At 32.9% G+C, this 15,472-nt stretch overlaps 1 protein-coding gene across 5 annotated transcripts in view; it reads right to left on the reverse strand.

The window, feature by feature from the left end:
* Nucleotides 1-15,472, reverse strand: part of DDX4 (DEAD-box helicase 4) — a gene marked incomplete at both ends in the record, with an annotated part of 52,522 nt that overhangs the window by 10,462 nt on the left and 26,588 nt on the right. For 4 of the 5 annotated variants that reach the window (XM_079143867.1, XM_079143865.1, XM_079143868.1 and 1 more), the window contains 11 exons: nt 758-903; nt 4,236-4,402; nt 5,751-5,880; nt 9,007-9,161; nt 10,342-10,494; nt 11,105-11,247; nt 11,543-11,590; nt 11,686-11,733; nt 13,617-13,664; nt 14,034-14,114; nt 15,058-15,159. In XM_079143867.1, coding sequence (XP_078999993.1) covers nt 758-903; nt 4,236-4,402; nt 5,751-5,880; nt 9,007-9,161; nt 10,342-10,494; nt 11,105-11,247; nt 11,543-11,590; nt 11,686-11,733; nt 13,617-13,664; nt 14,034-14,114; nt 15,058-15,159 — 1,221 coding nt within the window. The remainder of the gene's footprint in view (nt 1-757; nt 904-4,235; nt 4,403-5,750; nt 5,881-9,006; nt 9,162-10,341; nt 10,495-11,104; nt 11,248-11,542; nt 11,591-11,685; nt 11,734-13,616; nt 13,665-14,033; nt 14,115-15,057; nt 15,160-15,472) is intronic. The other variant, XM_079143869.1, reaches the window with a different exon arrangement.

Here is a 15,472-nt window from a genome sequence, read left to right on the forward strand (position 1 = left end):
GTGTCCATCTACAACTTAAAAAAAAAACTGATTTCCTTCCTTTTCATTCATCCAATTCAAAATTAATTAGAAAAGGAGATAAGTTATATAAACAAAAATATACTGACATGCAAAATGAATTACTAAAATGGGAGATTGTGAATGGGGTAAAAAGTACAAAACATAAGAAGACCGCCTTCTAACCTGTGAGGTGGTAACAAGAAGGTATCAAAATGACCACATGGGAAAATTATTTCTAGTCTCAAAGCTATCTCAAACAAAAAATTACTCTTTAAAACTGAAAATATTGGGAAGGGGTAGAGAAAAATATTTCTTGTAGGTATTGCAAAGGATAGAACTGGATCTCAAGCCCCTTCAGCTTTGAAATTCTTTGAATCTATGAGTTTGTTTTTGATGGAAAACAGTGATATAAAAATGTGTTACTACTAGGCCATTCTAGTTTTCTAAACCAAATATACATATATACACATGTGTGCATGTATATCTACACACACGTGTATTTTTTTTCTTATGGAATAGTTTTTAGTCAAATACTGTTGAACTAAATTTCAAATCCTTCCTATATTCAACCTCTAGAGAAAAAGGACTTTTTTTTGTAATTTACACAGAAAACTCAATCATAAAACCTTTTATAACAGAGCTTTACAGGAAGAGGAAACAAACAGTAAAAGCTATGACAAATATTTTAATGATTTTTAAAAATTAGCCATTTTTTAAAAAAATCAATATCATGACAAAAAATATCAATGTAAGATACCTATGTTTCGTAGAATTTCGACAAGTTTTTCTCTTTTTGAATACTGGCCAACTTGGAGAATGGTCTGCTGAACATCTCTACATGCTCCACCCACTTGTCCAACAGCAACAAACAAATAATTCGACTTTAAAAACTCCCCAGCCAACCTTGAAAGACAAAAGATTATTCCTTAGCTTTATACTCCTCCACTCATGCTCATGATATTTGCTGAAGTCCTACAAGTTTTACTTCCATATTTACTAGACAGCAGATGATTAACAGTATTAAGATAAGGTGGTTATTTATGTCATCCAAGTAGTATTTTCAAAGATCAGGATAAAGTGATAAGATTTTGCAAAAACACATAATTACTAGCAGAAAAGTTCGTATCAAATTATGGATATAATAATTTCCAGTGTATCTGCTATCCATATAAAACTACATAATATGTGTATAGAAAAAGTGAGAACTAAAACAGACTACAACAAGCAGAAATTTTTTTATTAAAAATTGAAATGTAAGACTGAGCTATTCTCCCCTTCTTGCTTCTTATACACATCATTGCTAGGAAATATTTCCTGATTACCTGTTAAACTACTCTGCTTCAAATGAATGATTATAAGCAAACCAGATAACAAATTATTGCTTTTTAGTTACAACACATATTTTAAATAAAATTTGTACTGCACAGTTGAGCAGGAAAAAAAAAAATGTGATGAGGTAAGAGGCATAGGGGTTAGGCTGTGTAGGCCTGCTCCGAAGATTGAGAGGCTCAAAATCCTGACATACAGTAATTCACTATTAACAGAAAGTTGAGGTCTGTTTTGGGTCATCCATAAATATGGTTGCTTTAGGGGCACTGCCAATTAGAAAATTGAGTTTTTAGAGATAAATGGGAAAGTCCAAGTTTATCTTCAGTCTTCTTCCCTCCTTATATAGCAGTTCCTTACTTTCTAGCTGTTTCCTAGAATGTCATAAAAATAGCTCAAACTCAGCATATCCAGAATCTTAATAAATCATTGCCTCTTCTTTCTCCTTACCTGCTCTCTTACCATAAAAGCAAAGCTTCTTTTTGATGTGCCTCCTTCAAGAGTCAAGGCATCCCCTCTTTCACCCAGGCATAAAACCTTGAAACCATCTGAAATTCTTTATCCATCATTCTTTCATTTTCTAAAACATTTACTGAGAGCCCTATGGCAGGTATAAATGGTTACAATGTACTGGGATCACAAAGATGAATATGATGATGTTTGCCTCTGAGGTGCTTGAATTGAGTAGGATAAATATATTAAAAAATTGTTGTAATTCAAAATTAGAATAGTTAACATTTATTGAGCAATTAGTTCCAAGAAATGTGCACAAAGTGTTTTATATAGTTTTTTTCACAAGATATACTGCAGGAAATGAATGAAATGAGTCAATTCTTAGAAGAGTCTTCACATTTGAAGCTGGACCTAAGGAAGCAGTAAGAAAAAATGTGGAATTGAAGAAGACTGAAATTAAGGTAGGAAATGAAGAGGAAACTAACAGACTTGAATAATAGAGATAACTATCAAGTGAATATTTTTGAAGGATAGAGTTATAGGCATGTGAGGAGGAAATTATCACAATTCAAAGAATTTGGGTTTCAAAAGATAAAGATGCCATCAATCCAAATAAAGAAAACTGGAAAGATGGAATTTTAAAAAAAGTAGGTTCAGGCTGGGGATATAGATCAGTTGGTAGAATGCTTGCATAAGCTCCTGGATTCAATCCCCAGCACTAAAAAAAAAAAAAAAAAAAAAGTAGTTTCAGCTTTGGACATCAACATTAGTTACTGGCAATTCATCTGAGAGAAAAATCATTTTCAGAGTTAAATCTAAAAGTCTGGGGGTTCAGGATACAGACTATGGGATATTGGGAATAACTCAGAGTTACAGTTACAAGTGGAAGCCAAAGGAATGGATACTATGAAGGTTCAGAGAACATGCAAAATGAGAAAAAGACTTTGGGCAGAATAATGGGGAACTGTTAACATTTAAGACAAGACAGTGAAGTAATGAAAAATTCAGGAAACAAAGAATACAGAAAATTCAAAGTCAAGGAATATTATTTTGTTGATCAGGGCTAATAATTAAACATGGCTCGTAAAATATCAACAAGTAGTACACATTAGTCACTGTGGGTAGCCAATATCCAAAAACTTTCCTATTTTATAGGAAATTCAAAAATAAGGAGCAGGAATATTACCTGGTAATTAGGTAGACAATAATCTACTTAATGTTACCAAGCTAACGGTAGGAATCAGGTACCCTATTTCAGATTTAAGATACAAGTCAATCATTAAGAAATTATTTTATCTAAGAAAGAAAAAGCCCTGCCAACTGACCCAGTGCTTTATGATTTAAGATTTTCCCCCAGTAAATAACTTTCTAATTTTACACACAGATTTTTTTATCACATAATAAGTAAAACAAAAAAATAGCTAGCACAAATATCCAAAGGCTCTTCGAGTGTATGATACACTAGCATGGAATCCCACATAACACTTTCTCAGACCAGATGGCCAACTTTACAGAAAAGAAACAGGCCTATGACCCTAGGATCCACAGGTCATATCATATACTGTACCAAGTAGAAGCTGCCAGGCTGAGAAAACATTGAAACAGTCTAGAAAGAACAGTTCACTGGTGATATTTAAGCCTTTTTTTTTTTTTTTTTTAAAGAGGGCATCATCTAACAGGACATAGTAACTCTTTGAACCCAAGATCTTTATATGGCACATGAACCTAGGAACCATGTGATGCAAGCAAGATTTATCATTATTCCCACAAGGATTCACATTAGAAATCTGTGCTTCCTGTCCCCACCTGTCTCAAATCAAGGCTCTGCAGGAATAGAGCTCTAGGTTCCCAAAGAGAACAGTTCCTAGAGAAAATAGCAAGGGTCCTTCTGCTTTTACCTGGATATTCCAGGTTCCCTGTGCCAAGCAAGAGACCAACTGGTAGATAGTAAGAAGATGAGCTGCCATCCTATCAGGAATGTATCACCCTCACCTCTGAATTCACCAGACCACAAGGTCTAGAGTATAACCTCAAACATTATCAATAGTCAATGTCTGAAATGTCCACCAAAGGCCCAATTTCAATTAGGTTTTAAAATAAGAATAACTTCATTTACTACACACTTATTAAATCCTAGCTAGGTGTCATGCAGTAGGCAGCAGCACCAACAATTTCTCTCCCTCTCTCTCTTTCTCTTTCTCTCTCTCTCTCACACACACACACACACACACACACACACCTTCAACAGAATATAATTCTAAAGCAAAATCAGGAATAAAGGTAAGTAACAATGAAAAACATGTAGTAAACTTTCTAGGAATACATCTACTTTTTAAACTCCCTGTGTAAAAATCTTAAAGACAAATCTCTAAAAATCAGTATTCACATTGCTTCTACTTCCATAGAGTAATTTGTGTATATACAAATTATTGTTAAGAACACACAAAAACACTTACCTTTGAATTTCTTCCGGAAAAGTTGCACTGAATAAAAGGGTTTGACGCTGTTCCTTTGATGGCATTCCTGGGCAAGAAATTAACTTCTTCATTTCTGGTCCAAAACCCATATCCAACATGCGATCAGCTTCATCCAAAACTAAATACTTAACTTGTTTGAGGCCAATCTTTAAGGATATTTTCAAGGGTAAGAACAGAAAATTCATACTTGTTTATATTAAACTAAAATACTCTCCACAATTCCAATTGTTAAGATATTCTTAGGAACAAAGACTAGGAATCAAAGCATAAAATGATGAGAATTGTTATGCTCATCACAGATAATACTATTAGTGCTTATTTCTGCTCTCAATTCTAACATATGAAATATTCTCTAAATTAAGACTAAAAGAAACCAAAACATCTCTATCAATACTTCATAAGAGGTATGAAGTATTCTACAATCACTTGAAAGTTCTCTATCTGTACTAACATATTAGCCACTAGCTATATACAGCTATTAAACAATTGAAACATGACTATTGTGACTGTGGTACTGAATTCTTATCATTTAAAAATTCAAATAGTTCACATGTGACTTAATGGTTACTTGTAATGGACAGCATAGATCTACACTGAACTATCTGATAAAGACTCCTTAATGTAAAAAAAATCTAACACGACATCTATGAATATCTTCCAACTGCCAATTTTTTTCTAATCCCTTTTAAAATCCTTAATAAAGCCTCCCTTCTCTAATCACTCAGGAACAACTGGGAAACTTCTCTTACCTTTGCATGAATAAGAACAACATTTATTGGTATAAATAGACTATATCTGCAAAAACACAAGTACTACCATGAAGAAAGATAGTGAGAATACAAGGTGGATTTTCTCTGGATACTTTTAAGTATCCAAAGACAGGTGCCTTTATGCAGAAAGATCACATTTTAAATAACCCCTTTTGAGAAGAGCTTAAAAAAAATAAGGTTCATTAAAGTGAAGTGAAAGAGTTGATTTAGAGAAGCAATAATATAGTATATAAATTCCTAAGAATGCAAAGCCAGCCTCAGCAAAAGCAAGGTGCTAAGCAACTCAGTGAGATCCTGTCTCTAAATAAAATACAAAAAAATAGGTCTGGGGATGTGGCTCAATAGTCAAGTGCCCCTGAGTTCAATCCCAGCTCATAAAAAAGATACATATGAAACCAGATAAAAGTATTACTTACATTTTTCTTCCACCAAGGTTTATAAGATATGGATTTTGGAATCAGACCCATAATCTAACCCTATCACTTACTACAGTTTAGGGATCTAAAATAAATTACACAATGTTACTGAGTTTGTTTACCCAAGTATAAAATGAAAAATATCCTGGTGAGATTATTGTGAGAACTATATGAGAATACATTCAAAGAATCCAGTGGAGCTTAACATATAAACAGTGTTCTAGTAAATACATCTTTCACTACTCCATTACTCTCCTTTTCGCTATAAGATGTAAACCTCACAATTTTGTTATACTTCTAAGACCTACCTTTTCTTTACCTATGATATCCATCAGTCTTCCAGGAGTAGCACATAATATATTACAGCCTTGTACAATTTGTCGAATTGAATGTCCCAACTGGGTTCCCCCATATATAACAACAGCTCTTACACAAGTCCTATAAACAAGAAAAATGTCATTTTCTAGTTATTTGAAAATTAGACATCTGTCTCTAACAACATGCAAAACAATATCTATTAATATTAAAAGAATATACCTGATGACCTTAAAATTTTTAAATTCTGCTCAGGAAGAATTTGAAAAACAAATGACAGAAAAACAAAAAGAATTTTGCAACATATCTGACAAGTCTCATTCAAATACTGAAAAACACTAGTACTCTCCTCCCCAAACATACTCTCACCAAAAATAAAAAAAAAAAAAATATATATATATATATAAAGATAGTAGCAAATTGTTCATAAAATACAGAAAACTTTTAAACATTTTCTAGAGTTCAACATTACTTTGAAAAGGAAAATGAGTGAATACTAAGACAACATTTTCCCTCAGGTATGGTAATACCATGTTAGTCTAGGTATTAGCACTCACAGTAAATTAATACAGCCTCTCTCACAATTTTAGTTTCTATTAAAATGCCATTATCTGCAGTATCAAAAGACTGAAAACTAAGTGTCTGTAAGTGAAGGACTTCAGAATACCCACAAAGGAATACTGCATTCATTAAAAAGGCTACAGTTCTAGATTAAGCATTATCTCCAACATACATTGTGTTATGTTAAACAACTTAGATGGCAACAGTTTAATATGCTACCATTTACAGAGAAGAAAAATCAAAGTATAAACACATGCAGTGTTTCTGTAGTGATTCATATGAAACTCCTAACAGTAACAGAAGAGAGGAGTCAAAGAACCAGGAATCAAGACTATAGGAAAAAATTATCTTTTATTAAGTAAACTCTGCTTTTAAAATTGTTATTACTGTGAAGACTAAATGAGTTAAATATATAGAAAACCCTTTTAACAAATGCTAAGTAATTGATAACTTAATTATTACCATTATTATTTTACATTTACCATAATTTAACCAGTACTCTACTGAAGGACATTTAGATATTTTTCAGTCTTTTTATCACAACTGGTAAAAAATATCCATATATAAATATCCATGGTTATGTACACATATTATGAGAATTTACCAACCATGTTTTTGAAAAATATTTATCTTCTTAAGAGCCTAAAAGCAGTATAGTACTTGAAGATTAGCAAGAAATAAACACTAGTATAGGCAATCTACAGACTTTTTTTTTCTTTTTGGTTACTAGAGATTTAACCCAGGGGTGCTTTATCACTAGCTACATACATCCCCAGCCCTTTTAGTTTTTATTTTGAGACAGGATTTCACTAAGTTGCTTAGGGCCCCCCTAAGTTGCTGAGGCTGGCCTTGAACTTGTAATCCTCCTGTTTCAGCGTCCCCCAGCCACTGGAATTAGAGGCATGTACCACATTGTGTGCAGCTACATCGGCTTTTTCCAAAAGATTATCAAGTTTTAAATTAACTTGGTCACTATTTTCTCTCATTTAAAATAAACTGACTTATTAAAAAAAAAGACTAATGATTTCTACATAGAAAGCTCAAAACACCATAAAGAAAAACATTGTTTCCAACAGATAAACTGTACATAGTAGATAACTCACAAAGAAAAAATTATTAAATATTTTAAAAAGTAATTAACCTGATAATAATCAAATAAATGGAGAAAAAAATGAAGATACCTATGGTAGTTTTAAAATACATACAAAAATTCAAAATTCCTTCTTAACCCCATAAGTATGGCTAAGGCTGGCTTCATGGGTGGGCAACCTATGCAGTCACAAAGGGTCCCAAACTCTAAAGCTGTGCTTGGTTTAATGCTCTGCTGTTACTATTTTGAAATGTGTAATAACTATAGAACAAAGTGATAGTAGATGACAACGTAATAACCAAGTGTGAGGTTCCTTGAGACTGTTCCCTGAAACCAAAGCAGCCTCCTTCTTGTTTTCTCTTTAATCACTCAACCTAGGAGAGGCCAGCTGCCATTTCCTAAAGAAAATGAAGTAGCCTACGAAGAGGGTCAAGTCTCTGAATTCCTGACTGACATCTTGCCTGCAACCTCAAAATTGACTCTAAATCAGAAGCAGCCAGCTAAGCTATTTCCCAATCCTTCAGCCCCTAAGAAGATGTGACACAGTAAATGTTTATTGTTTTAAGAATTATATATATATAAAAAAAAATTATATTTTTTAAGGGTTGGGAAGATAGCTCAGTTGGTTCAGTGCTTGCCTTGCAAGCCTAATGCCCTGGGTTTGATCCCCAGCACCGCAAAAAAAAAAAAAAAAAAAAAATTATATTTTTTAAAAGTAACTTGTTAGGCAGCAATAAATACAATAAAAATATTGGCAAAGGGTATAGTGAAATCGGACTCTCATACACTGCTTAGAAGTGTACATTAGTGCAAGCTTTAAGTTCACGCTCAAAGTATTAAAATAGATGTAAATTGGGCTGGGGCTATAGCTCAGTTGGTAGAGTGCTTGCCTTGCAAGCACAAAGCCCTAGGTTCAATCCCCAGTACCGCAAAAAAAAAAAAAAAAAAAAAAAATGTATATATATATATACATACAGATAGATAGATAGATAGATGTAAATCTATTTCACAGAGATACTTAAAACAGAAAAACTAGCTGGGCATGCTAACACACAACCAAAGCCCCAACTACTTGGGAGGTTAAGGCACAAGTCCATGGAAAACACAGCAAGACTTCGTCTCATTAAAAAAATTTTTAATTAAAATGGAAAAGCTTTTTGTAGCAATTTTATCATGATTTTACTTACAACAGCCTCAAGTTTAAAAGAAACTAAATGCGTCAAAACTATTGAAGTGTTTGCATGAAAATTTTAAAATCATTAAAAATTAGGCCCAATTATGTGAAAGTAGTTTTCTACATTGCAAAGTTATAAAGAGTAACTATTCTGAACACCAAGTATATTTTTAAATATGCATTAAAAGCTACCAAAATAAGACCAATATTTTCACTATTTTCGTGTTTTCTGCATCTATTATCTAATTTTAAATAGGCATGTTTCTTTTAAAAAATAAAGTATTTCATAAATAAAATAAAAAATATACTTCTAACAAGTGATACTAAAAATTACATGAGTACGCTATTACTGAATTTCTCCTAAGATGGAGAAAAAAAATCTAAGAAAAATTATTTTGTGAATGACATGTCAGATTGCACTTACCCAAAAGAAAATTTTCTGGCTTCCAAATAAATCTGGTTGATCAATTCTCGAGTTGGTGCTACAATAATACACTCTGGTTCCTGCAGTTCTTTAAAACGACTGGCAGTTATTCCATCACGCATCATATGAGCCAAAATGGGCAAGAGAAAAGCTGCCTAAAAGTTAAATTGCCTAATTTATAAACTTACAGTGCATCACTTTTGTCCCTATAGAAAGCTATTCGTCATGCCTTTATAGCCTTTAAGATTCTTCTTCCATCTTGCTGGTAAATTTAGGATGAGAAATGAAAACAATGTCAACCAGTTAACATTGAGGTCTTCAGGCTCACATTACACAACATAAAATATTTAATAAAATTAAGCTTTCCATCAAAATTTGTCAACCTTTCAAGAAAATAAGCATACTCATGTATGCAGATCAACAACATTAATTTACTTATAAAAGGGAATGTAGATATAATTTGATGCCAATTCCTTGCATTCAACAGTTATTCTAAGAGTTACTATTTGGGAGAAGTAAAAAGTTATCAGAAGTGATCTATAGGTGAAGCAAAAATCTGAAAATCATGATCTGTGTCACTACATACATTACCCTACTGAAGTTACACTGGACAAGAGAAATTTTGTGCTAGAGTTTCTCATTTAAGCAAATAAAAGTAAAATCTACCTCCAAAGCCATGCTTAAGTCACTCATCAGTTGCTATGCACCTATATTCCTCTTCCATCCTATTGTGGAGACTGATTAAGACTAAAATGGGATGAACCACGACTCTACAATCCTGGAAATAATAGCCTCATCTCCATGAAACCCAATTTAACAAATAAACCTTCTAGAGTCATCCTAAAACCAACTAGTCTCATCATATTTCTTTTAGGGGTAACATAACCTGAGGTCATTCATACTATGGACCAAATACAATGCATATAGTTGCTTCTCATTCTTTATCTTTTGATGCCAAGATTGTATTGGATATTACAGAAATTAGTTTCTGCTTTTCTCAGTGCTTTATACCTCTGGTGCCTTGATCTTCAATCATTTTGTTTTAGATACTAGTATGTACCAGAAAGAAGTAAACAGACTTGAGAACAGATTAATCACCCATGAAATGCAATACTACCTTAAAAATAGTTCAGAATTCCTTCAGAAGTACACAAAACCCAAAAAAACAGAAATCAGAAGTGAAAACAGGAATATTTATGATGTTTCACTAAAATTATCTATAAAACTTCTATGAACAAAAGAGATTCAAGCTACTTAGGAAGAATCAAAGTTCCAAAAAAAAAAAAAAAAAATAGTTTGGATAAAGGGCAAAATACATTTGGGATAATGACTTACAGTTTTCCCAGACCCTGTCTGAGCACAAGCCATCAAATCTCGTCCTGCTAGTATAATAGGAATACTATATTTTTGCACAGGAGTAAGTTTAGTATAACCAGCTTTAGCAATGTTGTTATTCAGTGTCTGACAAAGATTAGCTTCTTCAAAAGTCTAAAAAGAAAAAAAAAGCAAAGATTAAATTCCCTATCATACACATCATTCATAAACATATTCCATTTGAATCAGTTTTCAGTTTTTATTAATTTCACTTTGCTAAAGTTAATAGTTCCCGTTCAAAAGTAAATATCCAAGGCCTATTTATTATGACATGATAGCATTAGAAGCAGTATCCAAAACAGTTATTCTAAAAACTTTTTCTGGCCCCCTTAAAACCTGCGAGATTCGAAAAACTGATCAGTAACAAGGGTTCATTATTACAATTAACAGGGCATAAAGGTGTTCCCAACTTTCCTTAAAAAATCCATTCCTCTAAGATGTACTTTTCTCACATACTTAGGATGCAAATATATTGAATCTCTAGAAAAAGTATCCTTTTTAACAAATTTAAATAAAGTTCCCATTCTGCTATGAAAAGTGGGAATGAAATCTAGTACTCTTTTTTTGACATAGCAATTAATTCTACTGAAGATGGCAGACATGTTTCCAAATTTCCAAAGATATACTAAAAGTGAATTTTTGTGTTGTTATCAACTTAAAATAATATATCACACAATTCTAAACCAAAGTTTGCTACACAGCAATACAGAAACAATACACTGACCAGAATTGCTGGTGGTGCATCATGTCCAGACACTTCTACAAGAATAGTATCATATTTGTCAAAGTTTATGCCTGTCTGATAATGTGCAAAGATGGAATCCTCATCTTCTGGAGGAGGAGGAGGTATGTAGGTCACTTTTGGGCCTTGAAATTCAAATAAAAAATGCAACTTATATTATTACAGACTAGAAGAAAACAAAGGAAACAGACAAAAATCAAGTTCGAAGTACTGTAGAAGGACTGGGGATATAGCTCAGATGGTAGAGTGTGTGCCTCACATGCACAAGGTCCTAGGTTCAATCCCCAGCACCACAAGAAAAAAAAAAACTGTAGAACTTCATACTATTCATCACTAAAGGTTCTACTGTTTGAATTTTTAAAATTTAATTCTACTTTTAAACATTTTAAATTTGTATAGATCACACAGATGTCAATATACCTTGAATGTCTCCACTTTCTCCTCCTTCAGCTTCTGACTTCCAAGAATCTTAAAGGGATCAAATAAAAAAGAGACAAATTCTTTAAAAACTAGGAGATAAATCTCATTATAAAATTAAATACTTTATCTAAAGTAACACTTACTCTTTCCAGAGCCTGTTATTACTTCTTCATTTAAACCTTTATAACCACCTATTAAAGAAATTAATAGTGATAACTGGTCAAGATATAAAGGTATGTGCATCTTTACTTTTACTGCTTGTCCTCAAAAAGGACACATTCTAAAAATGGACCGGTATCTTTAAAGTCCCTTCTCACAAATAACTCTAGAGACAAGAGAAATAAAAATTGGGGTTCAGTAATAAAGCACTTGCTTAGAATGCAACAAGTTCTGGGTTTGATCACCAGCACTGTTTAAAAAAAATAAGCAGAATCTTGTACATTTTATGTTTCCTTAATATTCAAAATAATGATTTTAGGGGCTGGGGTTTTAACTCAATGGTAGAACTCTTGCCTAGCATGTGTGGGGGAACTGGGTTCAATTCTCAACACCACATACAAATAAATCAAAGTTCCATCAACAACTAAAAAAAATTTTTAAAAAAGAAGCTTATTTTATGCAGATGAGACTATTCTACATTGCATTATTTCTGGATATGTCTATGACAGCATTTCTAGAATAGACTGGCATCTCAATCAGTGACCAGGGAGAAAGATTCTCCATTCAGTCAAAGTGATCAGGCACTATCCAATCTGCAGAGGGCCCAGATAGAACAAAAAGGCAAAGGAAAGGTTAATTCTCTCTCTTCTAAAGCTGGCCACCCTTTTTCTACCCCTAGTTATCAGAAGTCTAGGTTCTCCAGTCTTTGGGTTCCAAGATTTCCACCAGAAGTCCCCCAACCCAATTCTCAGGTTTTGGGCCTCAGATTGTTAGAACACTGGCTTTCCTGGTTCTGGGGCCCTGTGACTTGGACTGAGTCAAACTATTAGCTTGAAGATAGCTACTTCTGGCTGGGGATGTAGTTCAGTTGGTAGAATACTTGACTCGCATGCACAAAGCCCTGGGTTCAATTCCCAGCACCACCAAAAAAAGAAGATAGCCACTTCTCAGTCTTCATAGTTATATGAACAAATTCCCTTCTTATCCATCCATCCATCTCTTATTGGTTCTGTCTCTCTGGAGAACCCTAATTAACCAATATTTGCCAAGGATAATACCTTATAACCAGGATAGTTTCCCATTACTGATGAATTTTAAAGAGTAATCAGGTTTATTAACTCTTTTCTGTAAGTGACCTTTCTGATTTTTAGTTAACTACTCATCTACTGTGCCACTTTAGGTACTGACTGCATTAGATTCAAGGCTAATCAGATATAACACTTTTTTTTAAACATATGAGCTCTGTTTCCTTGTTCTTTATGTCCACAGTCCTACATTTGTGGAAGATTTGGTTTAACTAGTCTGTAACAACCTTTTTCTACAATGAGGAATCCAAGAGGCTGGTAGAGGAGTCACTCTGCCCTCAGACTAATAATGATTACTGATAATCTTTCAATACATCAAACAAGTTTTATTGATTACTAATCTGGAAAGCATGTTCACATTTACATATTTACACTCTGGAAAAAATCTTCAACATAAGAAATCATATATACTGAACTAACTCTATCCCTTACACCAAATAAAATATTTATTCCATAAGAAAAGCACATTTTAATAATGATTTATACATATAAATATATCTCAATATTTAACAGCTGCACAGTACCACATCTTAAACAGTTACTGATTGATGAATTTTTGGTGATTTTCAGTTTTTACTTAGTATAAACAAAGACTCAATGAATGTCCTTGTACATATATTTATAAGCATATCTATAGTATATAATTCCTATAATGGAAATTGCTTAATCAGAAAGAAAATATCCCAGAGAGTATTAAGAACTCCCCACTACAGGCTATATAAATTTATGTTCCTCACAGTGTACAAAAGTATTAATGGAGAACATAAACCAAAACTTAAATTTAGATTACAATAATTTAAAGCTGTCAGGTAAACCAAATAAGAACCTACCTCGACCACTTCCACTGCCACTTCTGCTTTGATAAGTGTCACCATTACCTGTAAGGCATTGTTTTGAAGAATATTTAAAGAAAATATAACTCCCACTCCAAGCACATACAACATATTGCTACTTCTGTTCAATATACAGTAACTACTCAGGATTCCTCACCCCTTAACCCTCTTTTTTCTAGATTTAAACCTTAACTTTCATTTGACATTTCATCGAGACTTTTTTTTTTCATTTTTTTCTTCAAACCACACAAACTGTTTTCCCCTAACTTAAAAACGTTTTTCTTTGAAACAAGCTAAACGTCAAAATATAAGAAAATCATGAACCAACCTAGTATAAATATATACATTACATTTACTAATCATAGTGCTAAAGGCATAAAGGATTAGTGTTGAGTAACATGTTTTATTTCTCACCTGCACCACTTAATGCTGGTCTTCTAGAACCAAAAAGGCTACCAGCACGCTGTGTCCCCTCATCTTGGTCATATTCATTACCTTGATTTGGAGAAAATATAATTATATTACTTTTAAGAAGTTTTTAATCATTCAGTAAAGAGAAAAAAAGGCCAAGTCATGGTATCAGAAGTTAAAATATGTGGGCTCATATAGTTTAACAAGAATCATAATGAATATTTTTCGAAGTAGTGCACAAAGGATTTCTCTACAAATTATATCTTTCAATTACAAATTCCTTTCTTGAAAACATTTTAGTTAAACTATTTTATAAAAAAAGTTAGGGTCAATACTATCCTACAAAATAAGCAAAAGATAAGTCTCCTGCCAAGGTAGCACTTCACACTGCATCATTTCACTGCTTATTCACCAGCACAGCATCTCTACTCCCACTCTTGCCAAATCTAATCTTAACAGCCCTGCACAGAATCATTCATTAAAAAAAAAAAAGGTAGGGGGACAATTTACTAATGCTTTACTAAATGCTTCACATTTATTAAATCTTAATTACAAATTGTGATGTTTTTAGCTTCCAAAACCACTAATCTGTCATCCTCTATTAAGAGACACATGTACCCCAACAGTGATTTATGAAGACAGCACCTTAGCTCTAAGGAGTGATGGCTGGAGGAATTTTAAGGTAGAAAGCCACATTAATAAAAGAAGGTATGCTGAAGTGTAGAGCCATACAGAAGGCCACCTATTGATAAGGGAAGCCATATTACCAAGGCTCTAAAAAAACTTAACAAAATGCAATACTAAAAAATTGAGTCACATAAAACTTCGGAAAAAAATTCATATATTCCAATTTAATCAATATGCAATTTTATCTAAAAGTAATAATGTTATATAACATGGGTGATTAATTTGTATCAGACACTGTGCTAAAATATTTTCATTTACTCCTAACAACTTTATGTGATTTTTTTAAAAAATCATTTCCTTCTTAACAGATGAAGCACACCATTTGCAATCCACTACTAACTTGGTCTTCCTAAACCAAATCCTCCACGGCAACCTCGGAAACTACCTCTTCCACCTCTTCTGGATGGCCCTGAAGCTTCCGAATCATTTCCATCTTGATAGCCTATAATATTAAAACACACACACACAAGAACAACACAAAACAACAATAACAAAGAAATCTTGGGGACATGATGACCAAATTTGTTTTGCATATTCAATGGCTTTAAATAAATACTTTTTAAGGCATTAATGGACAGTTCCTAAAAAGAAAAGCCAGAATTGATCAATAAAAGTTAAGATTTTACTAATATAAGTAGATATGGCTATGATGAGAAAAATCCACTGCTTGCTTTGAGGAACTAAATATGAGTAATAGAAAAGTGTCAAAAAACACTGAATGTTGTCACAACTGCACCATTAACTGGACTTCTACA

This window comes from Sciurus vulgaris (assembly GCF_902686455.1).
Source record: "Sciurus vulgaris genome assembly, chromosome: 6".
NCBI classification, from domain to species: domain Eukaryota; kingdom Metazoa; phylum Chordata; class Mammalia; order Rodentia; family Sciuridae; genus Sciurus; species Sciurus vulgaris.